At 40.5% G+C, this 19,063-nt stretch overlaps 1 protein-coding gene across 1 annotated transcript in view; it reads left to right on the top strand.

Annotated features, from left to right (window-relative positions):
* Positions 1-19,063, top strand: part of SLC6A2 (solute carrier family 6 member 2) — a 1,144,495-nt gene that overhangs the window by 283,635 nt on the left and 841,797 nt on the right. The window contains exon 6 of the mRNA XM_073605017.1: positions 13,084-13,218. Within this exon, the coding sequence (XP_073461118.1) occupies positions 13,084-13,218 (135 nt within the window). The remainder of the gene's footprint in view (positions 1-13,083; positions 13,219-19,063) is intronic.

Genomic DNA, 19,063 nt, shown 5'->3' with positions numbered 1-19,063 from the left:
AATTATGCGACATGCAGAAGTTCAAGGCCTGACCCAAAAAACGCTTCTGCATGTCGGGAATGTCCTCTCTCCTACTTAATGCCCAATTCAGCGACAAGGATGCATCCTCGTGCTGAATGATCGTGTAGAGTGAGGCCACATCAGCCGTGACCAGATAGGTCTCGGCCGTGGGATTAAGATGAATCTCACTCAAATGTTGGAGAAGGTCAGTGGTATCTCTAAGATATGCCCTAGTAATCTTCACACTAGGCTGGAGAAATTTATCCAAGTATTCTCCAAGGCTTGCCATTACCGATCCTATCCCATTCACGATGGGACGTGCTGGGGGTGATTTAGCATCCTTGTGGATTTTAGGTAACGTGTAGATTACTGGAATCCTACAGGCGCTCGGGACCAGATATCTCCTTTCTCTCATATTTAGGGCCCCTGTAGCATATCCCCACTCCACTAATAAGTTGAGTTGATCCTTATATTTCTCCGTGGAGTCACTGGTAAGTCTCTCATAAGTTGAGCGGTCCCCCAGCATATCAGTGAGTTGTTCATGGTAAAAGGTCTTATCCATGATAACGACCCCCCCTCCCTTGTCGGCTGGGCGTATAATAATGTTATTCCTTTTTTCCAAGGATCGAATTCCCTCATTAATATATTTTGGATTGACATTTTCTTTCACAGTTAGTTGTTCTATATCATTCAACACCAGATTTTTAAAGACCTCTATACAGTGATTGCTAGAGTTTTGGGGATTAAATACGGACTTATGCCTTAAGCCACTATCCACTTTCCTCAAAGATGATACACCATCATTCCTGGGGGCTAGCGGGTGGCTCAAGAAATATTTTTTAATGTTCAGAGTCCGTATAAATTTGTATAAATGTGTATCAATATACACTTCAAATTTGTTGAATTTGTTGAAAATCTGGTGTTGAATGATATAGAACAACTAACTGTGAAAGAAAATGTCAATCCAAAATATATTAATGAGGGAATTCGATCCTTGGAAAAAAGGAATAACATTATTATACGCCCAGCCGACAAGGGGGGGGGGGTCGTTATCATGGATAAGACCTTTTACCATGAACAACTCACTGATATGCTGGGGGACCGCTCAACTTATGAGAGACTTACCAGTGACCCCACGGAGAAATATAAGGATCAACTCAACTTATTAGTGGAGTGGGGATATGCTACAGGGGCCCTAAATACGAGAGAAAGGAGATATCTGGTCCCGAGCGCCTGTAGGATTCCAGTAATCTACACGTTACCTAAAATCCACAAGGATGCTAAATCACCCCCAGCACGTCCCATCGTGAATGGGATAGGATCGGTAACGGCAAGGCTTGGAGAATACTTGGATACATTTCTCCAGCCTAGTGTGAAGATTACTAGGGCATATCTTAGAGATACCACTGACCTTCTCCAACATTTGAGTGAGATTCATCTTAATCCCACGGCCGAGACCTATCTGGTCACGGCCGATGTGGCCTCACTCTACACGATCATTCAGCACGAGGATGCATCCTTGTCGCTGAATTGGGCATTAAGTAGGAGAGAGGACATTCCCGACATGCAGAAGCGTTTTTTGGGTCAGGCCTTGAACTTCTGCATGTTGCATAATTATTTTTGGTGGAATGGGCACTTTTTCTCTCAGCAGGTTGGCGTGGCTATGGGAGCTAGATATGCTCCCAGCCTCGCCAACCTGTTTATGGCTGAGTGGGAAGACAGATATATATTCAGTAGACAATTGCCCCAACTCAAACTTTACCGAAGATTCATAGACGACCTCCTATTAATTTGGGAGGGGTCTAGGGAATCTTTGGATGAATTTTTGGGCTACCTGAACACCAATGGAAATAATATCAGATTGGAGGCACAAGTGAGTGACATGAGTGTCAACTTCCTGGATGTAACAATTGAGAAAAGAGGGAACTCTCTAGGCACATGTGTATTTTTTAAACCAACGGATCGAAACAGCTTTTTGTCCATCACGAGTGGTCATTACCCTGCTTGGATTAAAAACATTCCAAAGGGACAAATGCTGAGGATCCGCCGAAACTGCTCTGAACAGGAAAAATATTACACACAGGCCAACATATTAAAGGAGAGGTTCCTGCAAAAGGGATATTCGGAAGGATCCCTGGATAGAGTTATAGAGCAGGTAGCCAGTATTCCAAGGGAAGAGTGTTTAAAAAGCAAAGAAAAAGAAATTACCACCTCCAATGAACAACACCAGTGGGGCTTTATTTCGAATTATCATTGTCAATACAAAGAAATTGAAGATATTTTTAAGAAATATTGGTATATTCTTTGTAGGGATTGCCATTTGGGGGAGGTTTTGCCAGAACTCGCTAGGTTTATTTATAGAAGGGCTCCCAGTTTTGGAGATAGGGTGGTGAGAAAGATCCTTGACCCACCTGGTCGCCTCGCTATAAAAATAGATTTAAATGGTTTTTTCCCATGCAGGAAGTGTGTATGCTGTAGAACAGTTAAGACCAGCAATAGAGGGATGAAGAGCTTCACTAATTATGAAAATGAGACCTTCGAAATAAGAGAGTTCATCACTTGCAACTCATCATACGTGGTGTATCTAATGTGGTGCCCCTGTGGTCTGTTTTATGTTGGGCGCACTAAGCGACTTCTAAGGGTGCGAATCTCGGAACATATGACTAATATTAGAAACGGATTCAAGTACCATAGTGTGTCACTCCATTTTAAAGAAAAACATGATCAGGACCCTAGTCTTCTTCAGTTCTGTGGGATAGTTTATCCTACCTGGAGAGGCTCAAATCGGGTAGGGGTTTATCCCAACGAGAGACTCGATGGATATTCCTGCTAAAATGTCTTTTTCCGAAAGGCCTAAACATAGAATTGGATCTTAACTGCTTCATCAATAATTATTAAATATTATATTCCCCCCCTCCCCCCCCTTTCTTTTATCCCTCCCTCCCCCTTCCCTCCCCCTCCCCCCCCCCCCCTTCCCCCTTGTCCATACCCCCTATTTCTATATATATATATATATATATATATATGAGTATGTTTTTTTTTTTTTTTGTTTTGTTGATGATTCAGTAAGATCTATCTTTGGATATAGGTTAACTATGCACAGCACTTTAGGGGATACACTGGTATTTTGAAACTCCAAGTGCTGGGTTAAATACTCTCTAGATATAAAATAAAAAAAGATTTAGAGAGGATTTCGGGGGGTGAGAAGGATTTATGGTTCATATATATAAATATGAATGTTTGTTACTGAGAAGTAAACAACCATTGTCCCCCTCCTGGGGTGTAGGAAGGATATAAATATTTTTTCTTAAGGGCAACTTTGAGGTATTTATTGGGTTAATGATGTAGACTCATCTGTTGATAGGGCAGCAGTAATGGATTTTTATTTTTATGTAATTTTTCATATCTAACCACTTGTTCAAGGGAATGATGTCCCTCAGTTTTAATGTAGTTTTAATCCATATAAGGGAGAATTAACCCGCTTTTAAACTTGTGTGGAGGAGAAATCCTCATTTTAATATTATTGGATTAAATGTTTTTGGCATGTATATTAATATTATGATTAATGATCTTACTTGCTCTACTGCATTGTAATGGTGATGTATGGTGCGAGCGGGAACACAGGGAGCACGCAGGTGCAGTAAGGTTACTTCCGCTCGGATCGGGAGCGGAGGGTATAAAAGAATGATTGCCGCGCCGTGTAGCCAATCCCATGATTAAGTCTTCATGACGAAACATGTCGGGGCGTGGCTATACGGCAATCGAACGCTTGTGACGTAGGACGCTGTGACAGGGAGCGCCATACGAGGAAGTGCGGAAGTGGGTCCTAGTAACACCAGGGATCAGGTGAGACGGGTATTGGAGAGCGCAGTACCTGGGTCCGCCGCGACCACCATACACTGGTTATACTGTTTGGAGTTTGTGCTGTGACAGCTTGCTGTGCTGTGCTGTTTTTGAGCTTGCAGTGAATTTTAAAGATGTGAGTTTAATGGTGGAGGAGTGTGTTATTTTAATAAATATCATTACGTTATTGCACTATTGGATCATTTTCTTTTTTTCATGTGGAGAGAGCTTTTGATCATTACACTCTGGATATGTAAAGGTGGATTATTGGAGACCATTTATTTCCCCTTTCTGTGTGGAAAAAAGCTTTGTGGCCCAACACGAGAGTGTGGGCGAAAGGAGCTGGTGAGTGTATTAGCCTAAGGGGAGTGGATTCACGGTCACAGAGGTGCGGTGGAAGATTTACTTAAAGTGGAGATCTACACAGTATCACGTCACGGATCAATACATTTTTTTGGACTTTTTTGACACATTTGTGGATTTATTTACACTGGTGTTTTATATATTTAATTTTATATATAATTTTGTGTACAGCTATGATATTCACGTAATTGGGTATGCGCACTATACTTGTGAATTAGATCATATTATTTTGATGCACGAAGGAGTAAATATATAAGTTCATCACTGGTGTATTATTTTAATTTATTTTTTTATTTTATTTTGTTTATGATTAGGATTTATTTAGTGCTGCTATTTGAGATCACTTGGGGCGAGTTTGTGGTGAATCAAATTTTTGCATATATTGTCGTTACACTTTAAGCAGCAGCTTAGATTCAAGCTTCATTGTCCATCAGCGCAGCGTTTTGGGTGTAGGAGGGGGCGGATTTTCTATATACCTGATTTTGACATTATTGAAAACATTTTTTACCTTAATACAAGCAATGCATTAAGGTAAAAAGAAAGTTTTTAGGTTTAGTATCACTTTAAAGGGTAACTCCACTTTCGTGGGGGAAAAAATTAGCAAATAAAGAAAAAATACAGCGCATATAATTGAGACCCTAATCAAATTGTATGTTATTAAAAATTACCTTTCCTTTTCAATCTGCAGCCGTTGTAATTTTCTGAGAATGCATTGCAATATGGCTACCTGGAGTTGTTCTGTGCACAGAGTGTGTACTGACCACTCCCCAGAAGCACCATTTCCTGCTTGTGTGATTGGCTCACCAATTTTCCTAGATTTCTGCCTAAGATACAAGTCAGATTTCAGGCATCCCCTGCAACACAAATTTCATTTTTGGAGAGATACTTTCAATAGGAACATGTCTAAAGGGATGCAGGCCCAGCAGATTTCCTCATTAGTGCTCTGCAGCTGCCCCAGCTGACTGATAATTATGAAACCACTCCCAATAGACCCACTCATTACAGAGGCACAGAGAATCACATAGGGATTTCTTCAGAATAACAAAAGGAAGGAATCTGCAACAAAGTTTGTTATAATCCTTGTAATGTACATAGATCACCCAGAGGGGAATGTTTTTTTTTTTCAACAAAAGTGGAGTTACGCTTTAAGTGAAACAATCTTGAAAGTCATGTCGACACTTTTACAATTAGATGTACAGTATCTCACAAAAGTGAGTACACCCCCTCACATTTTTGTAAATATTTTATTATTATTTTCATGTGACAACACTGAAGAAAAAACACTTTGCTACAATGTAAAGTAGTGAGTGTACAGCTTGTATAACAGTGTAAATTTGCTGACCCCTCAAATAACTCCACACACAGCCATTAATGTCTAAACCGCTGGCAACAAAAGTTAATACACCCCTAACTGAAAATGCCCAAATTGGGCCCAATTAGCCATTTTCCCTCCCCGGTGTTATGTGACTCGTTAGTGTTACAAGGTCTCAAGGGTGAATGGGGCACAGGTGTGTTAAAGTTGCTGTTATTGCTCTCACTCTCTCCTACTGGTCACTGGAAGTTTAACATGGCACCTCATGGCAAAGAACTCTCTGAGGATCTGAAAAAAAGAATTGTTGTGGTACATAAAGATGGCCTAGGCTATAAGAAGATTGCCAAGACCCTGAATTTGAGCTGCAGCATGGTGGCCAAGACCATACAGTGGTTTAACAGGACAGGTTCCACTCAGAACAGGCCTCGCCATGGTCGACCAAGGAAGTTGAGTGCACGTGCTAAGCGTCATATCCAGAGGTTGTCTTTGGGAAATAGATGTATGAGTGCTGCAAGCATTTCTGTAGAAGTTGAAGGGGTGGGGGGTCAGCCTTTCAGTGCTCAGACCATAGGCCGTACACTGCATCAAATTGGTCTGCATGGCCATCATCTCAGAAGGAAGCCTTGTGACATACTGAAGCAGAGCATGATCCCCTCCGCAGGGCAGTATTCCAACATGATAATGACCCCCAAACACACCTCCAAGATGACCACTGCCCTGCTAAAGAACCAAGCATGTCTCCAGACCTTAACCCTATTGAGCATCTGTGGGGCATCCTCAAATGGAAGGTGGAGGAGCGCAAAGTCTGTAACATCCACCACCTCCGTGCTGTCATTATGGAGGAGTGGAAGAGGACTCCAGTGGCAACCTGTGAATCTCTGGTGAACTCCATGCCCAGGAGGGTTAAGGCAGTGCTGGAAAAAAATGGTGGCCACAAAAATATTGCCATTTTGGGCCCATTGGACATTTTCACTTAGGGGTGTACTCATTTTTGTTTCCAGCAATTTAGACATTAATGGCTATGTGAGTAATTTTGAGGGATCAGCAAAATTACACTGTTATACAAGCTGTACACTCACTACTTTACATTGTAGCAAAGAGTCTTTTCTTCAGTGTTGTCACATGAAAAGATATAATAAAATATTTACAAAAATGTGAGGGGTGTACTCACTTTTGTGAGATACTGTACATGGTTCTTTGAACAGAATGCTGCTGTTGTTCTACAAAATCCAGGGAATGTGTCAAATTAGGGTGCAGGCTGTGCGTACAGTAGTTGATAGAAGGCATCAATTCTATAGAGGTTTGTGGAGTAGTGAATACTGGTAAAACAAACAGGAACAAAAAGGGTATAAAAAATTCTTGCTAAAACTGCAAGAGAGATGGGCAGTATTTACTGCCTCAAAGACTGGGGGGAATGAACAACCATACCAGTAACAGGCTGGAAAACCCCCAGCTATCATCACAGAGGGAATGGTGTAAGGCAATCACGCTGGCCTGTAGATTCTGCTGTCAGGTCCAATTTGCTTCCATATGTTGCAGTGTTTGTGGAGTGGATGATTGGTCATCCACAGGCAGAATGTGCCATTCTTTGAGCAGGGTTAAGCAAGTTTCTAGGATGCAGATCATGAAGAACTTGCCATGTCATTTAATTGCAAGCTTAGTGGGAGAGCACCATTGATACCCTATGCCGTTGTTCCGGAGGGCTTTAGTGATGGACACTAAATTCTTTCTGTTGAATAGTGTGGCCTGGGAGAGGTCTGCGTATAGCTTAACACCTGTATACTGTGCAGGAAATAAGGGAGAATTCCTCGTCATGGACATCATCTTCTCCTTTATGTGCTAGAAGTGAATGCGCCCAAGTACATCTCTAGGAACTTACGCAGCTAAGAATGGTGGTTTAGGGATCCTGTATGCCCTGTCTTTGGACAATTCTAGGTAAGTAATCATTGGGAGGAGATGTTTCCTAAGCTGTTGTATGTATGACACCATGTCAGCTTGGCTTGGTCGACCGTTTCTAGATTGCCGCAAAATTTTATGTCATTTCTCCTCAAGCGGTCTTCCAAATCTGCTATCTTTAGTTTCAGATGCTGAAGCTCTGTGTCATGGTCTGTATGAGCATCCACTAGATCATTATGGACCAATAACATTTCTCCCATTTTAGTTTCTATGTGTTCATTTTCCCTGATCTTATTCTTGCATAGTGCTAGATAGTGGGGAGGTCACTGCTGAGAGGTCAGCTTACAGGGTTTGTCTCAGGGAAAACAGCATGTTCTTCTTGGCTAACTCAGACACAGGCTTATCTTAGCAGGGAAAACTTTAATAGTGGATTGCAGCTGCAGGGATGGCAGAGAGAGAAACATAGCTGCAGAGTCTGGGAGGCTATGGAGATGTTCCTCCTTTTTAGGTTTAGATTTGACAGGGCTGCGAGTAGTAGGGGAGAGGACTCACAAGGATCACTATCATACAGAGGAGCCGACGATCTGTGGTCTGGCATGTAGGATTCCTGTTCAGAGTTGAGCGCAGAGGAGCTGGTCCGAGCTCCACTGATGCTATCTTGATTGCAGCCTGGTCCCTGGGCCAGTGTTCTATCGATATGTGCCCTCCGTCAAAAAGTGCCCGCACATGCGCAGGACGGAGCCGAACTCCAGCTGATTTCCCGATCGGCTGGAGTGATGTGACCACGGCGCACATCAGAGGAGGCATTTTTCGACGGGAGAGAGAATGTCACGGGTCTGGGTTGCAACCCGTCCTTAGACACAGGCAACAGGCACTGACCAAGACACTAAAGCTGCCATGCAACACTGACAAAAGGCGACCTTGAGCAGACTGAAACTCCGCCCCACAACATTGAGGCACAATATGCAAACTACAGTGTCCTTCCAGCTCTGGGAATATCTTTTAATGGTGTCCGTGACATTCTCTCTCCCTTCGAAAAATGCCTCCTCTCATGTGCGCATGCACCATGGTCACGTCACTCCAGCTGATCGCCAAATCAGCTGGAGTGCGGCTTCGTCTTGCGCATGCGCAGGCACTTTTCGACAGAGGGCACATATCGATAGAACACCGGACATGCCCCTGCCTTAGTTATTTATTTTTAGGGTTTTTTTTGTCACATCAAGCATGATTACCTTAATGCAGATGTTTATAAGGCATGATGCATGATACAAAATAACCCAAAAATGTTAAAAAGTTTAATAAAAACAGCATTTTTTGCCTTGTTTGTTTCACTCACATTTGAGATAAAAATGGAAAAACTGCAAAAAAAAAAGTTGAATTTTTTTTAATAATTATGTCCTAACTGTGTAAAAAAAAACTCATACTGTAATAGCAAATAACATCAAATTATTTGGTTGTTTATTGTTATTTATAGTCATTTATAGTGATCATTGATCACTCTCCATGTGATAAAAAATAATAACATAAGAGAAATGACAAAGATATATTGTTTTGTTTTTTGCATTTGCAGCAATTCTTTTTTTCTTACTTTTTTCTTTAAATTTATGTTCACCTTTTTTTTTTCAAGCATAAGCCAAAGAAGAGCAAAATGTCCTTGCTTGAGAAACTATATTATATGATCATGCAGCTTTGATTTTTACCTCTAGGACACTGAATGCAATTGTGTCACTTACACACATACCCTGTTAATGATTAGGGATGATCCAGTGGTTCAGTACTAATTTTGGCTGTTCAGGCGTTCATGCAGTGCCAGATTTAGGTCTTGGGGAGCCCAGGGTACTTCAATTTGCCATGTTAAAAAAGGGCGCTGTATATCTCATCTTATCTCCTCTCCCCGCCGCACCCCCTGGTGCCTGATCTCCTCCACATCACTAGTGCTAAAGCTACAGATGCTGAGGAGATCAGGCTCCAGGGGAGCGGCAGGGAGAGAAGATGGGATGAGACAGCGATCAGTCTCTCACATGCCGTGGAGTTGCAGCTGACCTTTCATTCTTCATTGCACTGCCCTACTGACACCTGGAAAGGAGGAGCAATGGGGGGCACTATTGACACCATCCACTGCCCTGCTGACACCAACCTCTGCTCTAGTAAAACTGTCCTTTGTCCTACAGACAGCATCCACTGCCCTACTGACACAAACCTCTGCTCAACTGACACTGTCCTCTGGTCTACTGACAAAGTCCAATGCCCTACTGACACAGTCCACTGCTCTGCTGACTGACACCATCCACTGCTTACAACTTACAAGCCGGCCCCTAATGCACTCTTTAATTGGACAACTGTGTGGCAAATGAGGTTTAATGTTGATAAATGTAAAATTGTGCACTGGGGGATGTATGCATGCAACATGTATACTGGGGGGGGGGGGTAAAGCTGGGGGAATCAATGGTGGAGAATGGTCTGGGGGATTTGGTAGATCAGAAGCGTAATAATAGCATGCGATCCTAAGCTCCCAAGCCAAGCAAAGTCCTTTCTTGTATTAAGAAAGGTATGGAGAGAGATCATTTTGCCCCTGTACAAATCATTAGTAAGACCTTATCTGGAATATGCAGTTCTGTTTTGGGCACCAGTTCTCAAAAATGATATCAGGGAACTGGAGAAAGTGCAGAGAAGGGCAACCAAACTGACAAGAGCCATGGAGGACCTCAGCTATGAGGATAGATTAGAGGGACAGAATGTATTCTCTCTTGAGAAGAGGAGATTAAGGGGGGATATGATCAACATGTACAAATACATAAGGGGTCCATATAGTGAACATGGTGTTGAGGTATTCACTTTAAGGTCATCACAGAGGACAAGGGGACACTCTTTATGTCTGGAGGAAACAAGATTTCATCTCCAAATACGGAAAGGTTTATTCACAATAAGAGCTGTGAAAATGTGGAATAGACTCCCTCAAGAGCTAGTTCTGGCATGCGCAGTAGATTGCTTTAAGAAAGGCCTGGATTCTTTCCTAAATGTACATAATATAACTGTATACTAACATTTATAGGTAAAGTTGATCCAGGGAATATCCTATTGCCTCTCGGGGGATCAGGAAGGAATTTTTTACTCTGCTGTAGCAAATTGGATCATGCTTTGCTGGGGTTTTCCTCTGGATCAACTGAGGGTATAGGATTAGGTATATGAAATTGTATGGATTTTTATCTCTTTTATTGGTTGAACTAGATGGACTTGTGTCTTTTTTCAACCTGACTAACATTGTAACTATGTAACTGCTCTACTGACAACAACTTCTGCTCTACTGGCACAGTCCTCTGCCCTACTGACACCGTCCTCTGCCCTACTGATACCATCCTCTGCCCTACTGACACCAACCTCTACTCTACTGACACCGTCCACTGTTTTACTGACACCATCCTCCTCCCTACTGACACCATCCATACACTGTCCACTTTATGAGTTCAAAAATACTTTTCTTTTTTTTTTTTTTTTTTTTTTTAAACAGTAGCCCTTTATGCCTCTCCCAGTGTTAATGCAATTTGGCCACACCCACTGTTTATCACAATGCGCTACGTGCGCTGCATTACTACTCTTCTTTGGGTACCCAAAGGCGCCCCAGGTCTTTTACAATCCTATAGTGTATACTACAAAAACAAAAAATTGCCCTGCACCGCTAAAGTGTTTTGGGTTTGCTTAAAGAAGAAGAGGTGACAATGCTATCTGCCACACCAGAAGAAAGAAGCTTTATTAGGCAATTTCAAGCCATACCTCTGCGGAAGATTAGAAGGGGCGCCGACGGGATGAAAAAAAGAGTGCACAGAAGCGGGCCTTTTTAGAAACCTTACATATAAAGAAAATCCTGGTAACACTGCCAAGATCAGAAAGCAGCTACTTCGGCAACAAAAAGTCTAAATCTGGGTATGTTTCTGTAAAAATACAAAATTTATTAAATACACTTGAAACACGTCTTGCATGAATTTTAAAATGTGCATGTAAATAATGAGGCAGCTTCACACTACAAACTTCTCAAGGTTCTCTCAAGAAAGAGAGATTCCACAAGTAAGGATGATCGTATAGACACATTCAGAAAGAAGAAAAAGAAAAAAAACACATAAACAAAAAACATACACAAACATGATCAAAAAATGTTTGATTCTATGCTCTTTTGAGATCCCCCGGGGGGCCATTTACAGTGAAATTGTAAGACATTTTCTTTGTGACCGTAGAAGTTGGGATTATTCCCATCTTTCCCACCTTTTACATGCCTTGTCGCATCGATGCGAGTTAATCGCATATCAACTTCACTGTGGATGGAAGGCTGGTGTCCGGACTTTCTGTGTTTTGGTATTTTTTTCATTATGTCTGTGTATGTTTTTGTTTATGTGTTTTTTCTTTTTCTTCTTTCTGAATGTGTCTATACGATTATCCTTACTTGTGGTATCTCTCTTTCTTGAGAGAACCTTGAGAAGTTTGTAGTGTGAAGCTGCATAATTATTTACATGTGCATTTTAAAATTCATGCAAGACGTGTTTCAAGCAGAATTAATACATTTTGTATTTTTATAGAAACAAACCCAGATTTAGACTTTTTGTTGCTGAAGTAGCTGCTTTCTGATCTTGGCAGTATCACCAGGATTTTTCTATATAAGTATAGTTTCTTTGGCTATAGCAACAGTACCTTATTTAGGTAAATTATACTAGGGTGTATTCAGATCACCCTCTATCGTGGGTTGTGGTTTCAGCAGGACTTGTTTTCCCTTTTTTCCTTTTTGTCTTTTTAGAAACCTTCTTCTTGGCTCACTTCTCCTTTCCCAGCAGTGCCCCTCCTAATCTGCTATGAAAGTGAGGCTTGAAATCTCCTCATTCAAACCTCACCTCTGCTGTGATTGTATAGGCCTTCATGCTATATGTGCAGACAGGCACTATTACCAAAAGTTTGAAATTACTAATATATTATTATTACCATCCTTTGGCTCAGTTATGTATGTATCACACTTGAACTTCTCTCTCCGGGCAGGGGGCTGGGGGTGCGTGGATAGAGAACTTCTCGGGTGGGAGTCACAGGGAGCACCAAACTGACCCGGGTGAAAGAATGTCTAGCTTCGCCACTGATATAATGTATTATTATATACAGCACAATATTAAAAGGATTTTGTTATATTTGTTTAATAAAAAAATGGCTGTTGATCTTGCCAGAAATCTTTTGAGCTGACAACTTCTGTGATCTATGCTTGTGCTGACTATAATCAATTACATTGCTCATGGTTAGCTCTGGGGACTACAGAACCACACCCCTCTGTGTTGTGGACAATATAAGAAGGGCACAATTCAGTGGTTGTGTTTCACGTTTTTGTTGTCCTGAGACAGAAGTGTGAATGAGTGTTGTCTAGGACTGCAGGTGTTACTGGCAGAATTAACAGGTGAAACGAAAGTGGGAAAAGCCTGAAAAAAAAAGAACACAAATACAAAAGATGTAAAGATATCAAATGCATAATTGTCAAAAATTTGTAAACATTCATATGAGAGCCTGAGCACTAAGCAATATATTAAAAAATTTACCTTTTGTGACATCTTAGTTTATACAATTTTATTTGCTAGCCAAATGTTTGCCATGTTCTTGTCCAAATTAATTATTGTTATTTATTTTATAGTCATTTTGTGTTATAGGTGGTATGGATAACTGCAACGCTACCATATGTGGTACTGTTTGTTCTCCTCATTCGTGGTGTAACACTTCCTGGCTCTTTCAAAGGGATTAGTGCATATCTTCACATAGACTTCAAAAGACTTAAAGAACCTGGCGTAAGTGTTTTTTTTTTTTTTTTTTACCTTTACGTCTCTTACATGTTTTCAGCAAATCTAATTTAAAGATTTGTATTAAGTTCTACTGCACTGTATAGAAAAATATGGTATCAAATTAATTCACGATAGTCTTTTATTTCAGGGTCTTGTGGTGAGGTTGAATAACTCATGAAGCTCACAAACAGTAACATTTGTAATCACACATGAAGAATATTTGTATTTTTTTTGTACTTACCAATTACAATGGTGAAGTACAATGTTAATCTGCAGAGACTTACCCAGCATATTTGACAGCCAGGGCAAATATTTTTTAGCAAGACAGACAATGAAGATTTTCTTTATTTGAATAAATATACAATCATGTTGGTAAAAAAATAACTAAAAAACAAGGAGTTAATAATGGCCCATAAAGTGTGTGATGGTGAAACATTAGTAAATTACAATCATGCTAAATAAAAATAAAATTACTTGACAATATCGACCAAAAAATGGCAATGCAGCGAAAACGGTCACAAATGGATAATTATTTACAATACATAGGCAGCAAACTGCTAATTGTGACCCTTTGTCAGCAACAAATGGGCAGTCACGACAATATGTTGGCAACAAATAGGGAATTGTGAGAAAACATGAGTTACAAATGGACAGCTGTGACAATATGCAGGTAACAAATGGGCAGTTGTGAAAACACACAGCCATCAAATGGTCAATTGCAACATTATGTGGGCAACAAATGGTCAATTGTTATAATATATGAAAAAAAAAAATGGGCAATCATGACAATAGATAGGCAACAAATGGCATTGGTGACAATACCCAAGTAAATAACAGGCAATTGTGACTCACAGTGGTTGCCCTATAATCGAAGAGGAAAGACACTTATGCAGCAGAAGAGAGAATGGTGGTGGACGAAATATTGAGGGAGAGCTTGGACCTTTCAAGGGCAATTCTTTCATAATGTGCATTTATGCTGTGCACAGTTTCACATTAAAACAAGAACCCCCATTCAGCTGGTGGCTCAGCTCTGGAATAAGTAAATTGTATAACTACAGGAGGAATGAGTATTGTGTGAAATTCTGTGTAGGCGCTCCCTGTATTAGGACCGGTCCCTGCTGCCCTCTTTTCTTGTGTATGGTGACTGATCTTGTATCTGCTTTAGGAGCTATTTGTGCACAGCAGTGATGTCACCACTACTTTTACAAGAATAATACTGAGCTTGCAAGGGCATTTGCTGCACACAAAGTGAATATACAGTATATCCTTTTCTGGCTATGGAAAAATATACTTAAATAAACGTCTTTGTGCCTGGAGATAAGCTTTAATTTTTGGTTTAATATATTTTACTGCTTTTCTATGCTTCATTGCTAGTATGCAACATGTAGTACAGTAGGGAATCTCCACGTAGTTGACTAGCATTATGTCCTACAAATTCACAATATGGAATTATTAGTTCTTTACAATATGGCTCCACAAACAAAGAACTTGCTTAACCACTTGTGGGCCAACATGTCAATCTCCCTTCCCGTCCATGCCAATTTTCAGTTTTCAATACTGTGATACTTTCGCTGACAATTACTTGGCCATTAAACACTACTAAATTTACGAAAGGTCGCTCTTGCCAAACATTCTACAGGGAAGTGAGCTGCCATCTGGACAAAGGTAGGCTGGTGTATGTGGTGTATCTGAATTTTACAAAAGCATTTGATACAGTCCCCCACCCACAAACGCTTAATCTACAAGCTGAGGCCTGTAGGCATGGACCATAGACATGGACCTGGATAGAATACTGGCTACAGGGGCATGTCCAAAGGGTTGTGATAAATCACGTGTACTCAGAATGGTCTAGAGTGGTTAGTGGGGTACCCCAAGGCTCTGTCCTGGGACCCATTCTGTTTAATTTATTTCTAAATGATATAGAGGATGAGATGAATAGCTCAATCTCAGTGTTTGCTGATGACACAAAAATATGCAGGGCAATAACACGGCAGGATATATAAACTTTACAAGAGGACCTGAATAAATTATTTTCATGGGCTACTGCCTGGCAAATTAAGTTTAACATTGGTAAATGTAAGGTAATGCACTTGGGAGGTAAAAATATAAATGCAAGTTACTCTTTAGAGGGAGAACCCCTAGGGGCTTTCAGGATTGGAGAAGGATCTAGGGGTCCTTGTAGAAGACAGACCGAGCAATAGCATGTAGTTTCAAGCTGCGGCTACAAAGCCAGCATAATATTAGCATGCATTAAAAAGGGAAATTTACTCCAGAGATAAAACAATTATTCTGCCACTTTATAAAACTCTGGTTCAGCTGCATCTGCAGTATTCCGTCCAGTTCTGGTCACCAATCCTCTCAAAGGATGTGGCAGAGCTAAAGAGAGTCCAGAGAAGGGCAACTAAATTAATATAGGGACTGGAGGACCTCAATTATGAGGAACGACTACAAGCGCTAAATTTATTCTCCCTGCAGAGGAGATATGATAGCGATATACAAATATTTCAATGGTGATCCCAGCCTAAGCATGAAACTTTTCAGTCCCAGGGAGTGTAAGAGGACACAGGGCCACACAATGAGACTGGAAGAGAAGCAGTTTAACCTGAAGCTGCGTAAGGGGTTTTTCACTGTCAGGGCGGTAAGGATGTGGAACTCTCTTCCACAATCGTTGGTGGCAGCAGGAAGTATAGATAGTTTTAAAAGATTCTTGGATGTGCATCGTAGCGAAAACAATATACAGGGATATGGGAAATTATTTTTTTTCTACACACACACACACCTACACAGGTTGAACTGATCCGACTGTTGTCTTTATTCAACTTTACCAACTATGTAAATTTATTTAATTTAATTTTTTTTTAGAAACATAGTGCTTTATTTTGGTGGCACTTAATTACCACTGATTTCCCTTATTTTCTGTTTTAAAACATTGCAAATAATCTGTCTCCATAAATTTGTACGAAAAAGTGTTATGCTACATTTATTTGGTAAAAAAAAAAAAAGTGAATAAGCAATTATTACTGAAACTGTGAGAAATGTATAAAGTTTACGAACAAAGTTCAATGTTTTTAAATTTTGCTTTAAGAGCATTTTGTTTGTTTGTGTTTTTTTTTTCTTTATCTTCTTTTCTTAATGCATGCTGCATAGGCATTCAAAATAAATGGAAGAATTAATATGCACTGTTGGAAATTATGTCTTGGGCCGGTCGTCCACGGAACAATATTTGGTCGGTTCAGCACGGGCCAGCTGAGTTTCGGTCCATGCATTGGCGCCCTGGTTGTATGCATGTTGATGTATTGATTGATTTGTGTGCAGCCAGCCTGTTGGGTTTCAGGATTGCTGCCACCAGCTGTGGCTATTTTTTTCCTTTCCTTGATGGGGGAAGGGTTGCATAATCTGAGGCCTGTGTGAGTGTACTATAATTTTTTTATTTATTTTTTTGGCCTGGAGGGAGTAGGGGAAGATTAGAACCTCTGCCAATCATTTATTAAATGTTATCTTATTGGTACGTCATTGGGTAGGGGGGTCGATCCAGAGGGATCAGTTAGCTTGCCCATCTTCATACTATGCTGCTCTATGGTCTCCTTTGTCCTTCCTTGCCCATCCTAACCTTTTCTGTGTTAAAGTGGATGTAAACCCAATGTCATCCTTTCTAAACTACTGCCATAGGGGTTGTCACGGAACGTTCCACACTCCGCTTGAGTGCTTCTGTCAGTATACCACTTCCTCCCAGTCTGAATAAAGATATCAGATATTCCAACCACTCCCACGCATAAAACAAGGCAACACTTGTTTCACTGCTAACATGGACTATATTTTATTAGAACCAGAATACAAGACTTTATACAACGTTAGAGGAGGTTCCCTCCTCCTGCTCATATTACACTAACAATATACCTGTAACAAATAAACATGAGCTAATTAACTAATCCTTTATACAGCCTAGGTGACTGAGACATGACCTTTTGCCCAGACTTGTGGTCACCGAGCTTCACATGGTAACAGAGTTAAATATCATAAATACAACCACAGAACATTTTCTCACAATAGCAGGAGCTCCAATAGGAGTCGGCCTGTCTCCTACATTGTATAGAGGACAATGTGATCAGCTCTCTCAATTAACTAACATGTTGAGTTCATAATCAATCAAACTAAGAATAGTCTCTACATACATCCTGGGAAATATTGTGGACAAATATTACTGTTCCATTTTAAGTAGTCCAAGATATATTTTCTCACTCACCCTGTGCCAGGATAGCACAGGGTGACGTAGACATAAGAGGTGTATGGGGAGCCAATCCTTGCAGAGCTGCTGAAGAAAGGAGTTGGGGAGGGAATTAAAAAATAATGCATGTCTTAGGCTAGTGCAGATATGTAAATCACCTGTCACTCACAGCAAGGGGGAGGATTTGACAAAGTTTTTCTCTGTTTGTCAAGTTTTATCTCACTGAACAATAAAAGAGGATTGCTCAAAGCTGGATTAACTCTTAACTCTTTGTCGCAAGACTGGGCTCAAATGATATGAAATCTACTCTACATTATGACATAAAAAAAAAAAATTGGGTTTGCATCCACTTTAAATTTCTACACTGGCCATTAAAGTTCAACTTTGTTGTCAGTGTCAGTGATTGGGAGACATCTACCTGTGATATTAGATTTTTTTTTTCCAAAGTGTAGATTTGAAATAATGTAAACTATTATGCATAGGAGATTTTAGGTGTTAGGAGTCTTTAGGGCAATTCACACCTACCAGTTTTATTGCTGTTATGCATGTAATGTGTAAAAAAATAAACACCTCATTAGGGGGTATCATGAAATCAGTGGGCCCACGTGCAAGATAAAAAGTGGGCCCTAGGCATTGTTAAAAAAAGAGTGAAATGTGGGAATGCCTTAAGATGCATTAATTATTGGGCATGGCTAAAATGGGTGTGGTTTAATAGAGTATGAGATAACTTACAAACAGTGCCTTGAAAAAGTATTCATACCCCTTGAAATTTTCCACATGTTGTCATCTTACAACCAAAAACAAATGTATTTTATTGGAATTTTATGTGATAGACCAACACAAAGTGGCACATAATTGTGAAGTGGAAGGAAAATGATAAATAGTTTTCAACACTGTTTACAAATTTCTGAAAAGGGTGGTATGCATTTGTATTCAGCCCCCTTTACTCTGATACCCCTAACTAAAAATCTAGTGGAACCAATTGCCTTCAAAAGTCACCTAATTAGTAAATAGAGTCCATCCGTGTGTAATTTAATCACAGTATAAATACAGCTCTTCTGTGAAGCCTTCAGAGGTTTGTTAGAGAACCTTAGTGAACAAACAGCATCATGAAGGCCAAGGAACACACCAGACAGGTCAGGGATAAAGTTGTGGAGAAGTTTAAAGCAGGGCTAGGTTATAAAAAAATATCCCAAGCTTCAACATCTCACAGAGCACTGTTCAATCCATCATCCAAAAATGGAAAGAGTATGACCCAACTGCAAACCTACTAAGACATGGCTGTCCAACTAAACTACCAGGCCGGGCAAGGAGAGCATTAATCAGAGAAGCAGCCAAGAGGCCCATGGTAATTCTGGAGGAGTGGCCACAGCTCAGGTGGGAGAATCCACAGAGATCCACAGCTCAGGTGGGAGAATCTATGTACAGGAGAACTATTAGTTGTGCACTCCACAAATCTGGCCTTGATGGAAGAGTGGCAAGAAGAAAGCCATTGCTGAAAGAAAGCTATAAGAAGTCCCATTTGCAGTTTGCGAGAAGCCATGTAGGGAACACAGCAAACATGTGGAAGAAGCTGCTCTGGTCAGATGAGATCAAAATTGAAATTTTTGTCCTAAAAGTAAAACT

Source organism: Aquarana catesbeiana, linkage group LG11 (assembly GCF_042186555.1).
Source record: "Aquarana catesbeiana isolate 2022-GZ linkage group LG11, ASM4218655v1, whole genome shotgun sequence".
Taxonomy (NCBI): Eukaryota; Metazoa; Chordata; class Amphibia; order Anura; family Ranidae; genus Aquarana; species Aquarana catesbeiana.
The sequence above is the reverse complement of the archived record's forward strand: the minus strand, read 5'-3'. Positions and strand labels throughout refer to the sequence as shown.